This window comes from Marmota flaviventris, chromosome 1 (genome assembly GCF_047511675.1).
Source record: "Marmota flaviventris isolate mMarFla1 chromosome 1, mMarFla1.hap1, whole genome shotgun sequence".
NCBI classification, from domain to species: domain Eukaryota; kingdom Metazoa; phylum Chordata; class Mammalia; order Rodentia; family Sciuridae; genus Marmota; species Marmota flaviventris.
Window position 1 is genome coordinate 9,463,823 of NC_092498.1, and position 12,124 is coordinate 9,475,946.

A 12,124-nucleotide genomic window follows, 5' to 3' on the forward strand; every position below is an offset into this window, starting at 1 on the left:
AATAAATAAATAAATAAATAAATAAAAAACAGAGAAAGTTCATTTGGGTTTCATGGTTTCAGAGGACTCAGTCCTTAGATGACCAACTCCATTGCTCTGGGTCCAAATGAGGCAGCACATCATGGGGGAAGGGTCTAGTGGAGGAAAACTGCTTAGCTAAGAGTAGGGTCAGGAAGGAGAGAGAGAGAGAGAGAGAGAGAGAGAGAGAGAGAATGCTATACTCATCAGGAACAAAATATGAACCCCAATGACATGCTCCCAGTGACTGACTTCCTCCATCCACATCCTGTCTGCCTATAGTTACTGTTCAGTTAGTCCATGTCAGTGGGTTAATCCACTGCTTAGGCTGCAACTTTCATAAGTCAATCATTTTGTCTGAATATTCCTGCATTGACAGGAGCTTTTGGGGGACAACTCATATTTAAATCATAAAATAGGGGTTGACGAACAACTCCTCTTAAGCATTGTCTGTCTTATAGGACATTCCTGAATTCTTTGTAACCATATACAACACTACCAGTATACCAGTGCAAGCAAAGAAATTGGCTGGCCTAGCTCTCTAAAATACTTTCCTAATAGTTAGATGTTATGGCTTCAATTTTATCACCTCCCAAATTCATATGTAAAGTCCCAATTCCTGGAAATTCAAAACACTATCTTGTTGGGAAATAGGCTTGTTGCCTATTTAATTGGTTAATAAGAGATTGTACTGGGGTGGATGGTTCCCTGATTCAATGTGACTGGTGTTTCTATAAGTTGAATATCATGTCAGAGTATGACACACATACACGGAAAACAGCAGCACAGGCAGGGTTTGAACCAGCTCATTTCCTTCCAGCCCTCAGAAGGAGCCAACCCAGACAGCAACTTGAGTGTGGATTTCTGGTCTCCCAACCTGTGAGAGAATAGATTGCTCTTATTTCAGCCATCTAGATCATGGGACATTGCTATGGCAGCCCTAGCAAACTAGCGCATAGGTGAATGGTGGTTTCCACTTGAAAACAGCGACACCAATAGAATTTAAGAACTAGATCTTCAGCCTTTTTAGGTTCTGTGATACCAGGTTCTGAAACTGAACTTTCAGATTTGAAAGTTATGAAAAATGGTATGTACTACCAAAGACTTTGAGAAAAGTAAGTTGAGTTGAAGTGAAATATTCAGGAGATAGCACACAGGCTGCTCATTTTTGTTTTATTTGGTTTTATTTTTTTAAAGCTTGAAATGATATGAACAAGACAATAAGAGCTCCTGGCATGGAAAATAGAGTTTCCACATCAAGTTGTTTTTTATTTTTTTCCCCATATCATGACTTTGTGATCTTTAGGGCTTTTCTATTAATAGTCATTAATTTGATTTGTGTTATCTGTTCTCGGGGTTATCAGTCTTAGGTGCATATTAGAATCCTATAGGGAGATTTAATACCTCAGATACATCCAAGGTCCTGACTTAATGGGGTTGGGCTGCAGCCAGCCTCATCAGGTTTTTAAAGCTTCCCCAAGTGATGTTACTGGTACTGGGTCTGAGAACCACTAATCTCTACCTCTTTTTTACATAGGTATTTTTCTAATTTAGAATAGGAAATTTTGAGTCATCCAACAAGTCATAATGCTTGTTTTATGATAAATTAGTCTGCACTACATAATATAGTAGTTAGGAAATCAACAATCACAGGAATCCTAAGGCTCCTATTCTGGGTTCAAAGCAAAGTTTCTAGCACTCTTTTGGACAACTTCAAACATCATCACCTTAAAATTTGTATTTTCTTCTTTTTGTTATTTGTAAAAAAAAAAAAAGCATCATTTTGGTTACCAAAGTGCAGAAACATGAAATATGCATAAATATTAAAACCTCAATATTTAAACTGAATATCCTTGAGAGTCAGAATGACTGATAAGAAGATAGAAAAGGAACACATCCTAGATATCACAATCTCACGCATGCAAGCATTTCTCTAAAAAAAAAAAAAAAATGGAAAGCTTGTTATCTTTACTTTGAAGATCTAATTGCATTTAAATTTTGGTTTCATTTAAAATATATTTTAAATGTAAATATATTTTACATTTTCATGTAAAATATATTTTACATATGTTCAGTACTATATAGTAAAAATGTGATATGTTTAACTTGATTTAAAGGTTACGTATTATAAACATGTATCAAAATATCACATTACCCCAATTATATATACAATATTGTTTTGATGTATTATAAATAAACTTAATTAAAAAAATCATTCTGGGCTGGGGATATAGCTCATTTGGTAGACTGCTTGCCTTGCATGCACAAGGCCTGGGTTCAATCCCCAGCACCACAAAAAAAAAAAAAAAAGAAAAAATTCTACTATTTGTTCAAAAAAACTTTTTTTTTTTTTTAGTAGTTGTAGATGGGCATAATACCTTTATTTTATTTCTTTAGGTGGTGCTGAAGGTCAAACCCAGTGCCCCATGCATGCAAGACAAGCACTCTACCACTGAGCCACAACCACAGCCCCACTCAAAAGACTTATATGCTTTGCATTTGTTTCTGCAGCGAAGGCAGAACATCTTTAAAGGAAAAAAAATTGGGTTGTTGCTAAGCTCCTTGTGACTGGTAACAGGAACTCCTGAGGAAGGTCATCATGGTATAGAACACACTGGCCTTGATTTCAAATCTCAGCTCCACTGTTTGTTTTGGAGAGGTTGTTTATTTTTTTTAGAAATGTAATATTTATTCAATATTATAACTCCTGTTTTTTCCTTTGATATGTGTATACATTGTGAAATGATTGGCATACTTAAGTTCCTTAACACATCTGTCACCCAGCTCCAGTGTTAATTCACCATGTGTTCCAGGAAACTATTGCCATCTCGAATCTTTGATCTGCAGCCAAAAAGGGAGGGGGGCCCTACTACTAATAATGACACCATCACATATTATCTGTTTTGAAAATTAAATGAGATAAAGTACATAAAACCTTTACTAACCCCACAGTGAATCTTGGTTGGCTGTTATTATTTATTAACTGGTGCAGGTGGAGTTTTCTGGACTGCTTTGCTCAGTCACAGGAGTTTTCATAGATGTCACTAAAGCTGCACATTCATGCAATTATAAACCATATAAATGGCAATTAGAGTAGAACCACTCACTGTCACATCAAAATACACAAGAAGTTCATTGGATAGAAGTGGGTATCTATCTTAAACATCCTTTTCAATTGGAAACAAAGTAATCTTCCTGGAAGCAGAAATCTGGGTTTCACTTCTTTTCTACTCTCTGGAAGATGGCCTCATGGTAACTGAGCCACTGTCAATGTAACAGTTCTTTTGCCAGAATGATCATGTCAATGCAGTGTATAATCAAGCTAGTTTAACTCAAGGCAAATCAAATGTATTTGCCAAGACATTTTAACATTTCATTATTTCTTTCTCAAAGTCAACATTGACTAAATTAATACTTGGTAAAATTGTGAGCGTGAGTGGACCCACTGGCCAGGGCACCTGAAGACTGGATGCGACAACCTAGGCTTTTGTTTAAAAGTATCATAATGGGTTTTGCTGGCCTTACAATTAGAATATGTTATTCTCAAGAATAAACCTATTAACTAATTTCTTGTGTTCTTTATATTATTTTAATGTAGTGTCCAATACTCATCAGTATAATAGTAATGATACTGATAAATAATGAGAAAAGTAAAACAGGAGGAAGAGGAAACTATGTTTATAGATCATGTTCTCAGCAATTTTTTTGATTAATTTATTTAATTAATTCTCAACCCCTCACCCCCAAAGTAGGCATTATCATATCCTTTTTCAAGTGAAGGTAACTAAAGCCCAAAAAAGATTGATGAACATGGTCAAAGGGATGCTGGTTCAGTGTTAGAGCAGGGTTGTGATGTTGGAAGCCAGGCTCTAGATCCCAGGCTATCTTGTTCTAAAATTACCATGTATGCATTTAATATTGCTTTCATTTAGTTAAAGTGAGCAAGTGGTCATTACTGTAGGGTTCTTATTGTAGAAACAAATAGCGATTGGGTTTCATGTTGAGTGGTGGGTCCCTCTGTCTGGATTTGAGACTCAGATATAAATAATATTATGGTTCCCTACCTCAGCTCACTTGCTTCAGAATGAGATGCTTCACTTCAGTTGTAAGCTCTTAAAAAGCTATTATGTGCTTAGCAGTAAATTCTGCATGCTGAGAGAGAGAGATGAAAACACACACCCTGGAAGACCAAGTAAAGGCCAACCAAAGTTCTTCCAAAGTAGGGTGTTTATATCATATAATTTCAATATTACTCATTGAATGGATATGATTCCAATTTTCTTTTCTAAAAAGGTCAGCATTTAATTTTTTGCTTGTATTAAAGCCAAGAAAAATGTGGCTCTTTTTAGAGTCCCACTCTTCCTTGCTACCTATTAAGTGGAAGATCCCTCTGTTTGGGATTACTTCCTGCTCCTCCTCTCAACAGGGCAACTGCTTATCTGCTTAGCCATTAATACCTAGCACCTCAGCAAACATTGTTGGCCATAACCCTCAGCCATTCCTAACTAGGCATCTTTTTTTCACATTTCAAAATAACTTGTGCATGCTTCTAACCTATTAGAACCCAGAATTGAACAGTACATCTTTGTACGCTGCACATTACCACTAGTATTTTCACCCCAGAAGACAGTAAGTACTGTGTTTGTCATTTAGTTTGTTAATCTCCAGCCCTCTGTCAATAGTAGTGCTCCTTGAGTGTCATTTAGCAAAGCTCATTTGCTTTTCATAATAAAACTGTTTATAATTTGCATGGCAGATTCTAGGTCTAATTCTACCTTCTGGTTTGGAGACACAGAGGCCAATTCTAATTTCTCTTTCTCAGCAGAGCTCTGGAAATACTGAAATCAATACACTCTATCTTTAAGACATATATATGAATCACCTGTGAATATAGTCAAATTGCAGATTCTGATTCTGTAGGTCTGGGATGGGCCTCTGAGACTGCATTTATAATAAGCTTCCAGGTAGCAGACTTCAGAGGGGACCCCACACTCCATTTGCAGACCTTTGACTTATGTGACTAACAGCATATTTGGTTTTTACTAATGCTTATGAGCCTGTTTTAGAGTCTGCTTATCTTGCCTTTTTAATTAGCCCAAGAAGATACGGAGTACTATGGACAAACAGGGGATATTTGTTTTCCTTGATTTCCATGAAAATGAATTGATGAGACTAAATCTAATGGAAGCATCATGATCATATTTTCACTGATGTCCAGCAAACATATCTGAATAAAAAATTGCTTGGACACAAATTTTTATGTCAATGTACAGGACTCAGTGTGACAATAGGATGATGATTTGATTGACATAAACTAACTTAGCATTCCCAAATATACTTAAAAATAACTTCTTATTAACTTTAGGATGATAAACACAGATGTGATACAATGTACATGTTGAGCTGAGAAAAGTCAAAGCAAAGTGAAAGAAACAGGCTGTTTTGAATTTTTAGGAACAATGTAATCTGGAAATTCCAAATTTATAAAATGCATCTGGAAATCCCAAATTTATAAAATGTAATAATAAAATAATAAATAAATAAATAAAATATGCCAGGCATGGTTCTTATCTCTTTACATGGATAATTAATTTAATATCAACAACCACTGTTGTGGTAAATAAAGTTAGTACTGTCATTATTTCCATTGCACAGATGAGGATATTTAGCAGAGAAAGAGTAAAAAATCTACCCAAAGTCCCACAGATCTGTGTGATTGAAACTGTAATGGCTGGCCTGGGTGTTCCGATTTCAGAATATACACGTTAACTGACACTTTCACTGACTTTTGCAAGTCTGCAGCCACATGAGAAGCATGGTTCATTGGGTTCTAAATTTTACCTTAAGCAACTATTAGTCATCTGGCCTGTGTTAAGTTATCACTTAAGCAGAGTATAGACATGTGCATCTTAAGTAAGGAAATTGTCATCATATTTAAAACTTTGCAGGTCTTCCTCTACCAAGGCATTTTATCAGTCTGCATTTACTTGGAATCTTCTAAAGCTAGCCTTGACCTCATTAAAAAGAAAGAAAGAGAGAGAGAAAAAGAGAAGAAAGAAGTAAATTAACATCTCCATTATGAAAGAAAGAAATTAGCATCTCCATTATTTGAGAACAATGTAAAATAAACCACTGGAGATTATCAACATACTTGATGAGAATTCTTTCAGAGAGGTCTCCAAGCAATCTGGTGGACTTTAAAACTTAAAATAAGCTGGGTGTGGTGGTGCATGCCTGTACTCCCAGTGGCTAGGGAGGCTGACACAGGAGGATTGGAAGTTCAAAGCCAGCCTCAGCAACAGTGAGTACTAAGCAACTTGGGAGACCCTGTCTCTTAAATAAAATACAAAATAGAGCCAGGGATGTGGCTCAGTGGTCAAGTGCCCCTGAGTTCAATCCCAGTACTCCTCCCCCAAAATTAAAACAATAATTACATATATCCTATTTTGTCTCATATATGAAAAATACACTGAAATCTAAAAAAAATTATTTACTATTATTTGACTACCTTTTAGAAATATTATTGAGTGGTATACTTTTCTTCATCAAATAATGTTTGACAAAAATGTATTCAATATTATTAATAAAATGGTATTTATATTTTCCAATTTGGGGAGAAAATTAAACACATAATCACATTTGTTACAATGGTTTTAAGTAATAGTTCTATAAAGGATGTTGAGTGACTCACAAATTGACACAAGAAGAAAACTCATGACCCCTTAAAAGGAGATGTTCACAATACAAATGCATATTTAGAAAGGTGATCACAATTCACTAGTAGAAGCATTATAGTATATGTAAAAAGATCTGGAATATCCACTCACCCTATTAAAATTCATGAAACTTTAAAAATATCACCCAGTCAAAGGCAGGAGTAAACAGAAAAATCTATTTCACAGAAATGAGAAACTTACTTTAAATTCACCTTGGAAATTGTTTTCTTCTATACAAGTCCTGAAGATTTTCACCCCATTTATATCAAAGCTCATTTTAGAAAGTGTTTAATGCAGATTATTTTGATGTGTTTTATTTCTCTATAAGCTATCTATAAAATTATTTTGAATATGCCTGTCTGGTCCTTTCTCAAATATCTGATTGCAGAAACCAGGCACATGGATACATAAACAAGCATGGGTAGTTCCCATCTTTTGGTGAAGAGAATTCCATTAGTGTGCTAAGTGGAAGATATCATGTGATGGACGATGCATGATCAAGCAACAGGGATGGCTTTCTTCCTTAGTTTCAATTGCAGAAAAAAAAAAATTCCAGACTTTTTTGGAGAATCTCTGTATACTACTGAACTGTGAAACAGAGGTATTCATGTTTTACATTTATAAAACACAACATTATGGGAACAGATTTTTGAGTGGTTTGGAAAATTAGTGCAACTGCTATAACAAATGGCCAAAAAGAAAGCACAGAACAATGTATTCATTTTGAACAGTGTCCCCTTACATGGCTCATTGCACACAGGGCCATCATTATGGTAACAGATAATTTGTTACAAGCATTGCAATGGCACTTGGCCCAGAGCTGAGCCTCCCTATCATGAGTCACTGGCCCAGCCTGCATTGCCCTACCTACCGATGCATTTAGCCATGCTCTTCCCTTTGTTAATTTGAAAAATATGCCAGAGATTTGTGCGGTCTACCTCCTATTTTAAGTCATGTGTCCTTCATTAACAATACTGTCAGGTATTTCAAATCATGCATGAGGATAGGGAAAAGGTAGCGTGATGAATAAACCTGACAGTGATCATTGCAGGCTCTTCTCACTGAAAGGACACACTACACTTGATTCACAGAATGCTTCTATAATTGACAGCACTTGTGTTTCTAAAGCCTCATAGTTTGCAAAATTTCCTTACTTATATATTCAGCTAAATCATCCATTTGCTATTATTCCCATTTCTTAGATTAGGGATTTCAGGTCAAAAGAAAGAAATCACATCTTCTAAGTTTACAAAACAAATAAATGAACCAAGACATGCAGCTCAGACCTTTCAATCTTATGTATTGGCATCTACTTGACAAACAAATTTGATTAATGGGATATTTATTTAAAAATATAGTGGAGTATATAATTCCAGCTATTAATTTGATGTTCAGAAAACAAAACATTTAATATATTTATCTGTTAATTGTTATATTTGCCTTCAAGATTTTTGAAATATTTTTAATTTGTTAAAAATAATGTAGCTTTATGTATGCGTATACATGGATAGAAAACGCCTGTATATAACAAAAACCCAGATTTTTAACAGGTCATGCAAAGAAATATTCTTTAGGATATATTAGAGAATATAAACTTTTATGTTCTTATTTTGGTAAGTATAAAACTATATAATTCAAATGTGGTAAAACATTTCTCCCAGCAGGACTCTAACTAGTAGATACAAGGTAACTCATCCTAATCTGATACTTGCTTAGCATCCACCATTAACAAAAGGAATTAATTCTTTTTTTAAAAAAATGATTAGGAATATATAAGGACTTTCTCATGATTAAGAAAATAATTCAAAAAAATAACTATGTCCATATTACAGTACAGGCAAATTTGTAGTAAGTGTCCTGCAAAATAATGGTGGTATTTGAATAAGGCATTCACTATTAATAATCCATTTTTCTATTTTTTCCAAATACCTGCATTCCAAAACCAAGTAAAACTGAATTCACCTTCTTAGCAAAAATCTATTGGAATTCTTATTTAATGTAATATCTAATGGACTTTTGATAAGAAATGCTTATACAGAATAATTTTCTCTCCCACACATTATACTTAGGAAACCTGAAAATACTGCCGAGAAGTACACAAGTCAGAGTTTGTGGTATAGATTAATTCAATGACTAGGGAGGTGGCAGTTTTATCAATCCACAAATTTCTTTTACATTTGAAAGGAAATTCTAAATAGAAGGAAATGGTATCATTAATAAAGTATATAGGATTCTTTTATACTCAGTATTATCAAAGAGGAGTAGAAGGTTTGGGTAATTAGGAACATTTAACAAATTATATCTTTGTCTATTAAATATTCAGATAAACTACTCTTTAGTAATCTATTCAAAAGCCTTTTTCATTCCACAATGTAAGATTCATGACTTTAAAGTCTTATAAAACTGTCAGAATACTCTGGTCTTTGCATATTTTAATATTTTATATTTTAATATAGTATCTAATGATAAAAATATAGAATATCCCCATGGACATTTAAAAATATTATTGAAAAGAAGTCTTGTCATTTATTTTCTCAACAACTGTATAAAGAGTAGCCACTGACATTTGTTAAATATTGAAGAGATTGAATTTACATTATCTTACGTTCTTCTGAGGTAATCGATCATTTTAGGAATGGCAATCTCAAACACATCAAAATGAAATCCTTTGACTCTGAAATCTTAGAAGGTGTTGTTCATCAAAAGCCATCTAATCTAATCGAGGTTAGAATTTTCTTTTAAATCCAAATTACATGAGGTTAAGAAGTAGCAGATTAAAAGAAAATCTAGTATTGAATTAACATTTTTAATAAACTTAAGCCTAAAATATTTTTGTTGATATTGCAGAAGCTAAATTCTGATCATTTAATGCTTGTTAAGGCATAAGCTCTGAAGTACTCACAAATTTTTAAAAGTCAATGAACTTGATCTCTTTTAGAATACATCAAAGCAATGAACTATTTTTCATATTAGGATTATATCATTTCTGTCATATATCATTAAAAAATAGTTAAGATTAGAGCCATCATGTGGCAGGCTTATTGACACTTAAATGTGGTTCACAATATCTATATTTCATTTTAAACTTGATTTTTAAAATTTCATGATTACTTCACTACATTTTTTCCCACAATCACTCATCACATAGCCCGCTAATTTTAATGAAAATATATATGATTTGAAAGAATGAAACAAAATGAAAACAGAAAGGTAGAAGACTATAGAAACATATCCTATATCACCTTCACAAATATCTGAGAACCCTGGAGACCCAATCCACATTCACAATTTGTGATATTTTCACCGCAGGACAGCTTTGGTATTTTGTACAGCACCAGAAGAGTCCATGTCATCCTTGACAATTTTAGTTTCTTTCACCCTTTTAACTTGTGTCTCCTCATTCACTTCATACTGTGACTAATCTGTTAAGCACCTGAACAGATCCCCTGTGGCTACATTTTGGCAGCCATCTTCATTACAGTTTAACACATCCAGGGGCCAGAGGATATGAATATTTCTTAATTGTCAGGTGAAAACTTTATAAAAACACAGATGTGAAAGATAGTTTGGAGTCTGACTTTCAGCTCTTCACATAATTTGATCTTAGTTTTGAAAGAAAGGCAGAAAATAATGAGTACTTACTTAACTGGATAGAGTGTGATTTCAGCCCTGATTATTTACACACAATTAGTTGATCTGTTGTTTAGTTGACTGTTCACTTGGTCAGTCTCTGTCCCTCTCTCTCTTTGCTAGGTTTTCAGGCAGGTCAGTTCTAATTTTCTATTCCACTTGTTTTCACTACAAATTATTTTTACCCACAATCTACCTGCAGACTGAAGCCAATCTAAAATATGGTTCTCAATGTTGGCAAAATGATAAAAAATAACCTTGAGAACTTTTAAATCCCCAAACCCCTTTCCCTGTTTTGCATGTTAGGCCAATTAAATCCAAATCTGAGTTTGGGACATAAGCAACCTTCTGTTTTAAAGCTCTTTACATGATTCCATTGTCTATCCTGGGCGAACAATCCCATTGCTATAATTTATGCCTGAGGCATTGAATTATCATAATTGTTAGATGACTTTCCACTGAAGCACTTCCTACACTTGTTTCCTATAAGTTATACATTCCAATACACACATGTTTGTGCTATACAATTACAGCTCCAAGGGAGTATTATTTGGGCAGGCACACCTTTTATTTCCCAGGTATCCTTATTGCACATGATAGTTACTGTTATTAGACACTGCTGAGGAAGTGATAACCATGCTTGGAATTCTAAACTCTGGGATTCTTTTTATTCATTTTTTAAATAAATTTATTCTTGTAAAGTATAAATTCCCTAAAAATGGGCCTGATCAGGTTGAAAGTACCCAGTACTCTGTCTAAACTGTGAAGGGTAAATGTAAAATATGAATATTTCCTTCTCCTCCACTTTGTCCTTCTCTTTGCTTATAATATTAATGGCTTTTTGGTTGTAACTGTTTTTTTTTTTTTTTGAAGTAGTTAAACTACAATAGATTCCTTAAAATTCAGTATTAAATAATGTATTCAAATGTGCTAAATAATTGATTGAATAAATACTACTTTCCAATTTAACTGAGAGTTTTTCTGAGTACATGAATAAAACCTTGTTTTTCTATCACAGTAAGAGAATAAATATAGATCTGTAATAAGGGTATAAAGTACAATTATAGTATGGGTAAATTGCTAGTGCTCCTGTTTCTCTAAGTTATTTTCCTCATGATTTTAATATTTTATTCTAATTAAAGTTCTCTCTCTCAAAAAGTTACCAATATCATCAATCATATTTTCCACTGATGTGATTCTGATCTTTTTGTTCTGGGTATGACTGACATCCACATACTTTTAAACCTCTTCAGGTAATTTGAATACATAACAGACTGAGACCCATTGTGATACAATAAGACCAATCGCTAAGTATTGAAAAAAAAAAAATTGCAGTCTCAGGAAATTCTTCAATGCACAAGACTAAATAATGAATAAATATTTAATAATTGGTTTATCAATAGTTCTAATGGAAAAATAAAGCTACATACGGCTCAAGAGATGGAGGGCCTGGAGTACCTTAACCTGTGGGTCCTTTCCCATTTTCAAATACTGGTACCTCTATTCTGTCTCTCTCTTCTCATTTCTGATAATGACTCACCCAAATATTCCCGTCCTGATGGTAGGGTTTCCAGTTTCTCCCCGTGTCACTGTAGAGCATTCGGTACTGGGTCACCCAGTCGGAGCTGCTGTATCTCCCTTGGGTTGCAATGGCGCTGATCTGCTTCCGGTTGCCAAAGTCAACCTGAAGCCACTGGTAGTGGTCACTGTCAGATGGAGACCATCCTCCAGCACCTGAGGGTAGAGGCAAGAGGGAAAGA

At 34.3% G+C, this 12,124-nt stretch overlaps 1 protein-coding gene across 1 annotated transcript in view; it reads right to left on the minus strand.

The window, feature by feature from the left end:
* Cntnap2 (contactin associated protein 2) overlaps positions 1-12,124 on the minus strand; it is a 1,323,006-nt gene that overhangs the window by 1,255,807 nt on the left and 55,075 nt on the right. The window contains exon 3 of the mRNA XM_071605412.1: positions 11,905-12,098. Coding sequence (XP_071461513.1) covers positions 11,905-12,098 — 194 coding nt within the window. The remainder of the gene's footprint in view (positions 1-11,904; positions 12,099-12,124) is intronic.